Here is a 14828-nt window from a genome sequence, read left to right as displayed (position 1 = left end):
GTCTATCTTTCAGAAGAATGACTACCAAAGGGCACAAAGAGAACGTTCCCTGGTAACAGAAATTTTCTATTTTTTGATTAAGGTGGTAATTACATTAATGTTTGCTTGTATAAAAACTCATCAAATTTATACTTAAAATCTGTGCATTTATGGTCTGTAAGTCTCAAAGCTGATTTGAAAAAAAAAATGGATTCATCAGAAATACTTTAAATATAAACTGCATCCTAAAAATGATGCTTAAATTTGTTTCCTTTACCTCCTTAACATTTCTTTATGCTAGTCAATTTCAATATGATACTTAGGAGTCTTACTTTGTCATTAAATAGAAACTGCTCTTGGATAAAGGGAATTCAAGTAAGTTATTTCCCTAAAATAAAAGCATTACACTACAAATCAGAATTCCTAAAAGAATGTTCCCAGAATATGCAGACTGCTGACCTTTTGTGTATTTGTTTTTCTATTAATATACTGTTCCACAATCAGATCGTAAATTGCCACAAGCTAAATCATCATTGAGAAATAAGATGGAAATATTTCAGAAAAAGAACTATCTTGTGAGAAATTTTCTCAAGGGTTTCATTACTTGCTTTTGTCATTTCCAACCAGTATGTCATTCTTTCCTTTGTTCATTCATTTATCCATTCAGGATAGGACTCCAGAAATAAAAGTAGCTGGAGTTTTCCTAATCATTGTTCCTTTTTAATAAAGCAAAGAGTTATCTCTCTGTAAAAGTCAGAAACAAAACAGTCTCACAATGCCATAAAGAATTAATGCAGTTCTCCTCATAGTTTATTTAGGAACTCTATAGTATCTGGTTAAAAATCTAAAGGTCAGGGCTACTAAGTGTTTGGCAACTACAGAGTTCTCCTAGGAAGCTAAGCAACTTTAAGAAATGGTACTCAAATTTGGAAATGTTTCATTTAGTAAGCAGTAAAGCTGTTAGTTTTTTGACCACCTGCTATGTGCTAAGTATTATAGCAGGCATTAAAATATACATATATAGACAATCTATATAAATCTACCTATCTACCTATCTCTTCCCATTTACTTATTATGACTATCCAGAAGGTTTCATTTTCCCCATTTTAAAGGTTAGAAAAGGGAAATTAAGGATATATAACTTATCCATAATCATACAGCTAGTAATCAATAGTGCTGGGTTTAAATTGCAAGATGATATATGAATCCAATTGTGCTCTTTCTACTACACTGTATTTCAACCGTGAGCAGGAACAAAATGGAGGTTAATGGACAAAAAGAGGGTAAGAGATAAGCTAGGATCAGTTTAAAAAAGAAAAAGATGGTTGTGCTTAATCAAGTTTGAGAAGCACTAATTAAGCAAAGTTAAATAAAATTTTTAATAATATATTATCTTTGAGATGAAATATGCCTGTAAATGGCATTGGAAGGCGTGAATATATATGCAATTTCCAAAACCTATATAACCACAAACCTTATCTTTCTGACTTAATTTCATAATTTTATTAAAGAACCTACTTTTCATTTGGTCGGTCCTTTCCATTATGTTTATTTCATTAATGTCTGCTCTTTCTAAAGGTACTTTATCAATGAAATTTTGAACATACATAAAAGAGAATGGTATAATGACTCAACTCCAACAATTATCAAACCATGCATAATCAATCTTCTTTCACCTATATCCATCCCCATCTTCAACTGTATTATTTTGAAGCAAAACCAGAATTCATTTCATCCACAAATATTCAACATATGTCCCTAAAAAGACATCTTTTAAAAACAGGACAATATTATCACATCTAAAAATTTAGTAGTTACTTAATATCAGTGTTCACATTTTCCTGATTCACTCCTAAGTGCCTTTGATAAAATCAGGACCCAAATAAATTCCATAAATTACAACTGGCTGATGTATCCAAAGTCTTTTTAAACCTACAGGTTGCTATTACGTTTCTTTTTTGCCCTAATTTATTTGTCGAAGACACTGAGTCATTTGTGATGTAGTATGTCTCGCAACAGAGATTTTGCTGACTGTATATCCTTATGTTACTCAGTCTTCTGTATTTCTTATGAATTAGTAATCTAGAGACTATCAGATTTAGGTTCAATTTTTTTTTGACAAAAAAATACTACATAGGTGTTGTTATATATGTCCTTTGGAAGGTACATATCTGACGTTAGAAGCTACTGAGCAATATTTCCTACATCCAGTATTTTATTATGAGTAATTTCTGCAATAAACTTTAAAATTTCCTATGATACCACCATGACTATTAGAAAGATTTGCAGAAAAAAGAGCTATTTACTCTCAATCTTACTTCAAGATTCTTAAGACTATATCCAGATACAGATTGTGTTAATGCTATTCAATCCAAGATGTTATATGATGATTTATTAAAATTAAACATATCCCTTAATAAATGTCAACTTTCTTATAAATTTCCTGCAACAATTGAAAGATAAACATAATAAATTTGAGAATTTCCACATTGCAGAAAAAACCGTACAATTTCCTTTACTTTCTTGGGGTTTATTTTGTTCTTTTCTTAAAATGAATGATATATTCATAATCTATTCCTGCATAAAAAACTAGACAAATTACATTTAAGAGCTTAAACAATTATTCTCTTATAATTTAGGGTCATGAATTCAGAAGCAGCTTTGATGGGTGTTTCTTCTAGCTCAGAGTTTCTAATGAGACTGCAAGGATGACATCAACTAGGACTGCAGTCATAGCAAAGCCTGACTGGGCTTGAGGAACTACTTTCCCCATCACTCAAATGGTGGTTGGCAAGACTTCAGTTCTTCACACCATGGGCATCTCCATAGGGCTGCTCACAACATAGCAGCTGGCTTCCCCCGGAGCAAATGATCCAGGAAAATAAAGAGTAACTGAGATGGAAACAACAGTGTCTTTTCTAATTTTGGAAATGACACATCATCACTTTTGCCAAATTCCTTTGGTCACAGACGAAACATGGTACAAGGCAGGAGAGGATTACAAAAGGGTGTAAATACCAGGAGGTGGGGATCTTGAAGGCTGGCTACCACAGATGACTAGTTCATTAATTTTTAGCCTTTTCTTTTCTAACATACTTAAAGTCATAAATTTTCCTAAGTAATGCTGTAGCTGCCCCTCCCCAAGTTCTAAAATGCAGCACTTCTACCATTCAGTTCCAAAAAAAGTTTTAATTTTCCTTTAGTACTTGTTCTTTAATCAAAGGTTTATTTAAAAGTGTATTTTGTGATTTCCAAACATTTTTTAAAATCTTTTTTGCTACTGATTTCTTAACTCCATTCACATCAGAAAACATACTCTATTGTTTTGAGCACTTGATTTTGTTGAAACTTGCTTTAAGGCCTGTTACATCATTATTTTTAGAAATGTTTGCACGTGCTTGAAAAGAATGTGTATTGGGTATAGTGTTCTACATAAATCCCTAACATCAAATTTGTCAATTTCTTATTTAATTCTGTATCTTTACTAATTTTTGTCTATTCATTCTAACTACAGAGAAAGGTACATTAAAAAACTAAAACGTGTTAAATTTTTTATAAGCCTACTACATGATTGTCTTTATGTCCATTTTTCTGTTGTTCTGTCAATGCTTGCTTTAAGATTATGTTATAAAGTACAAACATTTAAAATTGCTGTATTTTCCTGGTGAACTGAACTGTTTTTGTTTTGCTAAAAATGGTTCTATTTCACTTTCCTCTTTGAAATCTTTTCACTTGGTTAGAAATTACAGATTGGCAAGTCTTTTCTTTAAAGAGAACAATTCATTACCCCTTCCATCCATCATTATTATGGAAAAATCAGCTATTGATCTGTCATCCTCTTGAAGATACTTTTTTTCCTCTGGCAGTTTTTAAGATTTTTCTCTTTCTCTTTGGTTTCCTGCAAAACCACTATGGTTTTACTATGATGTATCCTGGTATGGAATTTGTTTTATTTATTCTCCTTGAGGTTCACTGGACTATCATCAATCCTGGAAAGCTTTTACCTGTACTCTCTTCAAATAATATATTTGTTTCATTTTCCCTCTCCTCTTCTTTTTAAAATTCAATTAAACATGTAAAACCTTTTCTTATTATCGTTCCTATCTCTTAACCTTCCTTCCATATTTTCTACCTCTTTGCCTTCCCTAGGGTATATTTTAAGAATTCTGTGATCTCCCCGACAATTCTCATTCTCTCCAGCTGTCTAAACTCATATTAACCCCTTTATTGGCTTTTAATTATTATTATTGGGTTTTTCCTATTTCTAAGCATTCTATTTCTTTTTTAAAACTGCTAAGTCACTTTTAAATATCATATTTCCCTGACTCTAAGATACATTTTTTACATTTTGGTATCTTTGAAATCAAAATGTGTCCAATAATTGCTCTTAGAGAGGCTGCTGTTATGATATACTTGTCACTGTCAGTGCAAACCTGGTAAAAGGTGTTGATATTGACGTCCTTTTGCTAGATTTAAGTGCATAATTGGTAGAATGTAGTGTGTTGTTTGAAAATGTCTTCTAAAAATCATACTATGATCAAGCACTAAAATGAAGTTATTGTATATACAGAAACACATGAAGAGATAAACGGTATAATTTAACATTAACGATATAAATATTCATTATTGTAGAAATGATCATAATTTTATGTTGTCTTGCTACGTAACAGCTAAGTTTCAATTGAGATATTGAAATACATGCAAAAAGACTTATCTATCATGTCAATCAAAGCAAATGAAGACAAGAGAATCTGCCAAATCCCTTGGAAAGATGAAATTTCAAAGCAATGAGCACGGTATGGTCGATTCATAAATCATGAATTAAAGCATTAATCTGCAATTTGAAAAAAATATTTCTATCTACACTAAAGGTTTCCTCTTCCAGAAGGACTTGCATTTGCTCATACCAAGCACCAGTCTAGTCTGCATGACTTGGGATTTTCTGGATCTTTCCTAGAAGGAAAGATGGAATTTGATTTGCAAATCCATCAAAGAATCAATTTGTGGTAACATCCTCTCAGAAGCTTTTCATCTCTGTGCTCTGCTTTATACAAGGCACTTTTCTCTGAAGTTACCAAGTGAAGGTGGGAGAGTAAGGTGGGCTTGCTTCTAGTTAATCATTATCGCAACAGTGTACACCTTTAGGGACAGTAAGAGAAAATCTATTAGATTTCTCACTCTGGTTAGACCCTTGGCTTTGACTTCTGTTCACCTGCAAGGCCACATAACAAAAGCTCAAGTTCACCAGGAAAAGTATCTTCCATTCTCCACCTAAATTCCTTATTTCACTAAGATTTTGCCTTACAATGCCTTACCATTTTGCCAGCTTTTCAGTGCTATTGTTTCTTAAATTTCATCCAGAATTTTAAGTGATTTTCATAAGCAGGGCTGGTTGAAACAACCTAGCCTTTTACCAAAATGAAAATCTATACTAAGATCATTTTTCCTTTGTACTTTTGGTCATGCCTTATACATACCTGGAATGTCTTCTGTGATGATTAAACTACTATCCATTTTATAAAACCTTGATCAAATGCTGCCTCTTCAACTAAGCAACCCCTGATGACTTTGACTTCATTCATCTTTCCTTAGCTCTCACATCTGGGCCTACAACCTAAGTGGGAAACTGACTCTAGTTGGAAAAGCATGCCTCAGATGAAGTCATAGTCAATTTTAAGTGGATGAAAGGTATAAATTTTGTTGAAAGGAAAGCCTGTTACATCCAGGAAAGGTTTGGAAGCCATCTTAACACACAAAAAAAGCAGCAGTATTCTAATACAGGTCTAGTATAAAAACAGGTTTAGAATATACCAGTCCTAAGTGAGAAATATTTCAAATGTTACTTTAGGTATTTCTTAAATTTTAAGTAACTCTTCATTCAGTTAACTACATTAATGAAGTCTCAGGTTTGATCAATATAGTGTAGAAAATTCACAGTTAAAATGAGCAAAGCTTGAAAAAGCCAACATCTTGAATGTTGGAATATTAGGTACAATATATATCTTGTTGCATTAATTTTATGTCCATCTTTGAGTTTCATGCAGTGGACAGGTAAAGAAATTTCCGGTTCAAGTGTTTTTGGGAAGTCAGTCAGTGTGGGATGTCGACAGCAGGGAAGGCTGTGCATATGTGAAAACAGGGAAACACAGGAACTCTCCTTTCTGCTCCAAATTGCTATGAACCTAAAACTGCTCTAAAAAATAAAGCTTATTAATTAAAAAAAATAATCGAATAAGAGAAAAAATATAAAATTCAAGAGTAAAATGATAGTAAATAGCATGTGCATACAACAGGCACCCAATAAAAATTAGTCGAACTTAAGTGAATTCTTTAGAAAACAAAAGCACTATACATGTATTAATTAAATATAACCTTGGCACTTTTTAAATGGAGCTTAAAAGTTTAAAATGATATTCAAGTTTCATACCAGGTTGAAGTTTTTCAAATTTAATATCTTAATAATTTATAGTAGTTAACTGTAATTAGTTTACACAGACTTTTTAATCACATCCATAAAATACTTTAACTTAAAATCTTTGAAATGAAATTTTGACTTTCTTTCTGCATATCTGCATTTTCTAAATTTTCTATAATTAATTTATATATTTGTTTTAAAACTCAGCATAAAAGAAGACATCATTACTACCTTTTCTTAGAACATAAATCTAAATGACAAGTCTATACATTTTTATGCATAAAATGGACCGGTGCCTCCTATACACTTTTCATTCTTTTTTTTTTTTTTTTAAAGAATCTTGATTGTGGCTTTCCTATCTCAGTTTTACCACTATGTGTTACTTTTGTAGGAAACAGATATTGAGTGTCTTCTGAGGTCACAGGTCTTAGTATGAATAGAAACCATAATTGGACCTGATATATATATCACATCATGGGTTTCAAAATTGATATTGTGACTGGATAATACTTTTGAGTTCTTAAGATAGACAAGAAGTAGATATCATATTACAGGAGTGATAGGAATAATTATAACCAAGAAATATGACTGTGGTAGCTTGGACTTTTAGTCCCAATTCTTTATACCTTGGTAGTAAATTTCCCAAGTAATTTTGTGATGGGAAAAGAAAAGGCAAAGCTGCAGCAGTATGTCAGATACTGATCAAGTCTGTGTTTATGAAACTGAGGTGCAAGAACACTGGGGGGTTATTAGAAATATTTTATAGGTCTATAAATTCCATACAAGAATTTTTAAAGTTTGTGTTAACATTTCTATTAATTTTTAAATTAATTTAAGCATATTAGAGTTAACTATCTTGTAACTAGTATTTTATTTAATTTCAGTGATCACATGTGCATTGGTACAAAGTGATCATCAGTGATTGTTTAATTTGTAGAGCAGTATTTTTCAAATTACAGATGGATTCTTGGCAATCTGAAAATTTTCAGATGCTGTACAATAGTGTCATGTCATGGGTAGGACACAGACCAATAAAGGAACTTGGCCGGATAAGTAGTAAAATCAAGAGTAAACATGTGAAAACTCTAATAGCAGTAACTTTAAGTCTACTGAATTTAACTTAAAAATTAAAATGGTAACTTATTTTTACATTTTTTCTCTATTCTTTCTAGAACTACTTTGCTAAAATCAACAATAATCTCTTAATTGTCAAATCCAATACATGCACCATAATGCTTTTCTTTACTGCTACACTGAATTTTATACTACTGACTACTCCCTTCCTTATAACTTCCCTCTACTTTCTGAAGCAACCACTCACTCCTGGTTCTCCTCCCATTCAGACTCCTTACAAATTCTCCTTCCTCTATCCTCTTCTTAAATGATCATGTTCTCCTAAACTCCTTGACTTTGATCCTCTTCTCTTTCTCACTCTGATAATAATTATTCAATAATTATCACCAGGATAATCCTCAAATCTTTATTTCCAGCATAGACCACCCTTCTGGACTCCATCTGGTAGGGTGTATGTCTACCTGATGTCCTACAGGCACTGAAAACTCACATGTTTACCTGAAAACCTAGTGAACCTGTGCTAGCTAACTTGGTGAATGGGATGAACAAGTACTACTTTCCAAAACAAAACCATAAATATTATTTTAGATTCTTCCTTTTCCCACATGTTCCACATCTACACATTAAGTGCTATCAATTCCACCTTCTACCAGAGAAATTTAAATTTTGATATCCAAAAGGAAAGAATAAGAAATTTTCATACATCTTAACTTTTTATAGTGCATAAGCTCAAGTCACACCACAAAGGTAATATTCCTTTACTAAAAGGCTACTCCTATGTCTATAGATATAAAATATTAATTTGCTTTCATACCTAATTTACTAATAAGATGTAATTGGTAACCACTACTACTGAGCTGCTAAAGATGTTGTTTTGCTTAGAGTGTCAAATATTACTTTCCTTACATACACAGTCATGATTAAGCCACAGAAAATTAAAAGCCATTTCTGCACATACCAAGACTTACTAAATGTGGATTAAATTATAAGGGTTAATGTATATTGGGGAATCTTAATAAAAGCTTCACTTAGGATTATGACCAAAATTGAACAAATGAATTATAATTTTCTCATTAGAATTCACTCCTTCTATTTTTTTCCGAATCGATATGTATAAAAAGAGGTACTTGCCTGTTTATCCAAATAAAATGTCTCTATATTTTCTTTATGAAACAAACTTTTATTCTGAAAAGGAAGTTTACTCTGAGCTCACTGCAAAACTATCTATTTCAGTCATATTCCAGATTTAGCAGGACAAAGGGCAACAGCAGGAAATGGAGCATCACCAAGGTCCAAAACAAACTTGGTTTAGAAAAAAAAAATCTCAAATCATTGTTAGTATAATTAAATTCTATGCTTTAATTATAGCAAAAATAATTTTAATTAAAGCAAAAATAGATTAAAAATTAAGACTTTATAAGCACAGCATCATCTCTACTGACAAAAGACAAAAACATATTGTCCTCTATCATTATACAATATAAAGGCAAAATGAAAACAATCATGATATACTCTGGAACTCATATATGTATTTTTTAAATACTAATAATTACATTTAAAGACTACATTTTTATATTTCTTACCCTTATGATGCATTTATATAAAATCAATTCATTTTTTTCTCAGTGACTTTGAGAAATATGCAAAATAGTTATTTTTTCCATTTGACAGATGAGAAAACTAAAATATAAAGAAATAAGATAAACTGTTTTCAGGTCCTTAAGATCAGAAGCAGATGTAGACTAATCTTGGCTCTAATTCTGTAGCTCCACAAGTTTTTTTAGTGTAAAATGAATTTCCCCCAAAATAAACCAGCTAATGACAAAAATGAACCATGAACTTTAACGCACATTTCAAAATGTCGTGCTTTTGAGTCACTTTGTATCTTTTTACAGAGTTAACGCATTTGATACTTTCCACTAGACAGAACAAAAATAACAATCTTATCAAAGAATTTGATAAGCCTCTCATAGGCTCAGTTTCTCTTCTGCATATTGTGGTGACCAACTGTAGCACTCCCAAAAGGCTAAATGACAAACAGAAATACGCCTTTATTTCTATCTAAAGAGAGCAGCTGAGATAGGGACTTTATGATACATATGTCTTGTTCTATGCATTATATGATTTCCAAAAAGTTGTATGATAATGTAGAGACCAAAATTGTTCTCAACACTGTCTCTCTTACAAGCACACTGACGAAACATCAAAAGATATAAGGAATAATGGGTGCCTAAGAGCTAATATAAACTAAAATCTTTAGATATTAAAAAGTAAGTCAATTTGTCTTCTATACTTGAGAAAAATATGTTCGGACAAGCAGTAGTAGTTAACTACTGAACTAAACTCAATACAAGATTAAACTTGTACAAGTTAATGTTTAACTTATAAGAGCTATATGGAATGCACTGTTAATGAAATCCTTGACCCTGGGTGGGCATGAATATTTGGAGACAAAGTAATTTCAGGTGACATAATTGGAATTAGTAGTCTTATACACTGGTGACAGAATCTACAGAGAAAGGATGTTGAGTGATGAGAAATTATGCTGCCTATAATATGTAATAACTAGGTGGGGTTAACAAATAGTTAACTTACTATAAGATGAATGTTTCTAACAATGCAATTAAATCCTATACCTACCAGGAGAATGTGAAACGTTAGACCTAAATAGTTTGGTTAGAAAAACAAACTGTGAAGATTTTTTTTTTACCCAAATTCTTTTCAAATCTTGAGTTTAATATGTGGGGACCCATCTGCTAAAAACTGGAACCAGTAATCTATCTTAATTCTACTTAAAGGACTTTAATCACTAACATTTAGGCTTGCAACTGATCGCAGACTAATAGGTAGAAGAGAAATCTATATATGCTCTTAGTATTCCTTTACAGAACAGTATTTATTACTCAAGGGTTATTTCCAATATAGTCCTATTTAAACACCTACTAAACTTTTATAATTCTCAATGGCAACTTTTAAAACATCACATTACATAAAAACACTATGAGGTATTTTAATATTGATTTATTGCTAAACCACTGTAGAACACTTGTGCGAAGGTAGGCACTGTGGCAAATAAAGAGAATACCTTAATCTTAATACTCTGAAACAGAACTTCAAAATTCTTCAGTCATCTTCTTTAATCAGGTGTGCATACAACATTTGGTATGGATAGCATAATAGCAAAATAGTAAGCAGTGTTTAAATTTTAATCATTAAAGATGATCTTGATACTCAAGAAAAATAACTGGTCACCTTGGAAGGATGCTAGTAAATCAATTTATTCTAAAAACCGAGAGAGAAAAATCAAACATTTCTTCCTTCCCTTTAAGGAACTGTCATCACATAATTGATGAGGGAACATTTCTCTATGTATGTTCAACTAATAAAGAAATGATAGGATTGGATATCACAGTTTTGCAAACTCCTAATGAAATAATTAATGCATATAGGCAAAACTCACTGATGGTCGAATCATTCTAGCCAAATCATTCTAGCCTCACTCACCAAACAGAATATGAATCAAGCAAGCCTCTAGATCTTCCAATTTGCAAGTATCAGTAAAGAAGAAAAAATAATTTAAATCGAGGGAATTCAACCAGCAAAACCCAGACTGAGAAAAATTCTTATGTCAAAACCTGGCTTCTTCAACAAATAGAAAGAATAAAAAGTGAGGTGAGTGGGAACCTATAGATTAAAGATTTAACATTTCAACAAAATACAATTTTATACTTTGTTTAAATATTGAGTCAAACAGCAGAAAAATAAAAACATTTAAGATATTACCAGGAAAGTTTGAACACTGACTAAATATTTGATGATTTAAAGAAGTATCATATTGTGATTATATTTTTAAGAGGAGTTATTTTATAGATATAATTTTAAATATTTATGAATAAGATCATATGTTGCCTGGGATTTGCTTTAAAATAATTCACGGATAAGACAGGGGTAGTGGAGGATTAGAGATGAAACATTATTGAACACAAACTGATAATTACTGAAGGAAGGTGACAGATACAAAAGGGTTCACTAAAGTATCTTCTCTATTTGTACGTCCTTGAAATTTTCCTTAATAAAATCTTGAAAAAAAAGATGAACTAAAAAGTTCTGAATGATAATCAACAGAATAAGGACAAAAAAATTCAATGTCCCTCAGAATTCAAAACAAATGAAAATCTTAATGGTGAGTTAGACAAGCCATTCTTCCTGCCCACATACACTATTACTACTTGACAAACGAGAAAACTGAGACCCAAAGAGGTAAGTCTTGCTCAAGGTCACAAAACAAACAGCAGTAAAACCAAAACTAGACTCTACAACTACAAGCCCAGAAATAGGTCCGATTTGGAGCTAATTAAGTTAAAAGATCTGAGCAGTCCTGAAGTAGTGTAAAACCTAACAAAGGTGTAAAAAAAGGGTCTCAAAAATTAGGTGGTAAAAAAAGGTCGGGTGGCTGAAGGCTATATGCTACAGCGAGAGCAATAAAGCTAGAGAGAAATTATGAAAAACTGGCTATTGGGTAATCATCCTCATTAGGGAGCAGAAGTATTAAATCTATGATGTATATTTGAAAGCTACTTGAAATAAAGGTGTTTGCAGGAAAGAAAGTTGTCTAGCTCTAAAGTAGCTTACTCATGAACTGGTGAAACAAAATCACTTTAAGTAACAATTTTTTAAAAAAGGTGAAAAAACTTTTCATCTTATTAAGTGTACACATGATTTAAATCTTAAACATAAAAATGGAACTTATCTTCTTGTTCAAGAATAGGCTTCAAAATTTGACTGTGAAGGGCTTTCATGACTTAGATTTTCATGAAGAGTAAGGAATCGCATTTATATTTCGTCATTCAGAATAAAATTCTCTGTATGCCAACAAACTATATCTTTTCAAGGAGCGTGTGTCACTTAAAACATGAACTCAACTTAGAAACAACATAAGACAATGTAACCCCATTTGCCTTTTGTCGTTCAGAAAATAGTAAAGCCTAGTAAGTTTGATGTATTTTTAAATAAATCTTTTTCAAACTACTATGCATTTATATTTAAATTTTAGCTAACGTGTGTTAGTGACTATTGTCAAAAGTGTCTGGTGAATTGGATTCCTTTTTTTATCGAAAGAGTAGCCTATTTATAAAAGACATTTCTGGCATTAAATTACACAAGACTAAAAGCTATTTTAAAAATCCATATTAAACATTTCAGAGTATATGTCCTTCGGTAATTGTAAGAAATACCAAACCAGAAAAGTAAAGAAAATTCCAGTGTGACCTCTAAAATTTAATATTATATGTAACTGAGATCATTTGTTAAATAACTTGTTCTTTGCAGAGCTGAAAGTATAAAAAAGGAGTCCAAAGGAATAATGCAGAAATGGAAGCTGAGACTTAAGAACTTCACCACACAGACTTAAGTAACTTTAGTAGATTAAAGCTGTTTCTCTGACCCTTGCCAATATCTTCAAAGCAGTAATGTAGCCCCCTCACTTAAAAAGACGTTTTTAAGCAGTACCTTTCTCCTCCAATAATCTAAAGTCAAAGCTAACATGTAATAATTCACACAAAGGCAAAGAGAGAAAATTATTTTTGAATGACAAAACGAAAAATATCAAGTAATGGATGGACTTGAGTCAGGCAGTACCGAGTTCCAGGCTCGGTTCTGCTACTCAGTAGTCCCTTTAACCTCTGCATCAGTTTTTTCATCCATAAAAACAGATAATTACAATACCCATCTCACAGGATTGCTGTGAGGATCAAATAAGACAATACTCACAAGGTGCTAACATCATGGCAAGCTTAAAGTAACAACCTGAAATCAATAACCTTGTTATATAATCAGTAATCTTTGTATACAATTTAAAAGGTTAATTATGAGTAAAAACTTAATGCCCTTCTTGTAAAAATATATCTTCCCACTTGTGAGAGAAAAAAAGCATTAAGATAAATTAAAATATTTTATTTTTTCTTTTAAGGTCATTATTTTACTTATATAATTTTGAGATCACTGAAGACAAATATCCAATAAAAGCCACACCCAATTTTTAATAGTAGGCCAATACTGTGCATGTGTTCAAACCTGAAAAAGTGAAAAACAGAAAATCCCGTGTCTGTAGACTACCAATAAATACCCTATTATACATTAAATAAAGTGGTAATAGGCCGGTCACAAAATTTTATGAGTATTTTAAAACTTAGAAATAAAAAAGAAAGCAGTTACCTTCGTACAATAAAGCATCCAAAGTTCAAAGAGCCTCTCTCTGGATGCCATTCTGGCTTTCACTCTGGCACTTTAATTTTTCCTCAAAAAAGAAAATTATGTTCAAGACCACAGCATGTTCATTTTATTTTCCAAGTTTTCCAGCCATTACAGTACAGCTCAAAGCAGTAGGGAAAACAAAAAGAAGTCATACAAACGTACTGTCTTCTGGTCAATAAAATTCGGTTTCAGCAGTTACTCCAACTTCATCAGTGGTAGTTGGGCAATTAAATAAATCTGTGAAAGAAAAATATGCAAATATTTGCTAGAAAAAGTCATACTAAAATTTTCAGACTTATCAGAACTAGAGATTTATCTACTTCCTTCCCACGTACATACAGCAGGCTAAGCTTTTACATTGAAAGATAAGATTTCATAGAAACTTGTGTTTCAGGAAAACATTACGGCCAACACAATATTTCACAACAATATAAAGTCAGAATCCTCTAGAGCAAATTCAAAAGAGTACACATAACTAAAAAGGCGTCCAGATAATAAGCAGCAACACGACGTTCCCACTCATCTAATTTCTATAAACATAAAAGAAAAAGCACACTTACTTCTGACATTTAGAACCCCTTAGAATTTTCTAGTCTGTTTCTTAAACTTGCTGGGAATGTTTGCCGTTGTGTCGTGGGGCAGGGCATGGGGCGGAGGGTGAGGAATTCCTGGTTTGTTTATTTTTACAATCTACAGAGAGTGAAAATCAACCTGTCCACCTGGCCTCTACCTCTCCATCCAGGAAGAAAGGAACACGCACGCACCCACAAGGAAACTACCCCAAGAAAGCTTCCAAGTGTTCTGGGAGATCTTTAAATTTTCTCCTCGCATTCCAGACAACCGAAAAGGAGGCAAACTTAAGAAGCTTTGGAAATGCGGTAATGCGAGGTCGGCGTCTCCTGACCCGCTACCCACCCCCGCAGGACCGCACCGAGACACACCCGGGCCAACCTCGCCCCCACAGAGCCACCCCACACTCTACAACACGTTCATCATCTCGCACCCGGGGCCCTCCCATTTCTGCCACGCAGACCCCTCTTACCTCCGACACCCTCCCCCTCACCGCGCTCACGTTGGGGGGGTTGCGCTGACACCGCAGTCCGACATC

The 14828-nt window shown here is 32.6% G+C and overlaps 2 protein-coding genes across 8 annotated transcripts in view; both read right to left on the bottom strand.

Annotated features, from left to right (window-relative positions):
• The window catches only part of NBEAL1 (neurobeachin like 1), a 128383-nt gene extending 114562 nt beyond the window's left edge, over positions 1 to 13821 (bottom strand). For both annotated transcript variants that reach the window (XM_039844472.1, XM_039844473.1), the window contains exon 1: positions 13682 to 13821. In XM_039844472.1, coding sequence (XP_039700406.1) covers positions 13682 to 13732 — 51 coding nt within the window. In that variant the 5' untranslated portion in view covers positions 13733 to 13821. The remainder of the gene's footprint in view (positions 1 to 13681) is intronic.
• CARF (calcium responsive transcription factor) overlaps positions 13783 to 14828 on the bottom strand; it is a 73015-nt gene continuing 71969 nt past the window's right edge. For all 6 annotated transcript variants that reach the window (XR_005648999.1, XR_005648997.1, XR_005649002.1 and 3 more), the window contains one exon: positions 13783 to 13957. The gene's annotated coding sequence lies outside the window, so the exon portion shown is untranslated. The remainder of the gene's footprint in view (positions 13958 to 14828) is intronic.

Source organism: Pteropus medius, unplaced genomic scaffold (genome assembly GCF_902729225.1).
Source record: "Pteropus medius unplaced genomic scaffold, Ma_sr-lr_union100, whole genome shotgun sequence".
NCBI classification, from domain to species: domain Eukaryota; kingdom Metazoa; phylum Chordata; class Mammalia; order Chiroptera; family Pteropodidae; genus Pteropus; species Pteropus medius.
This window is presented reverse-complemented; position numbering and strand designations above follow the sequence as displayed.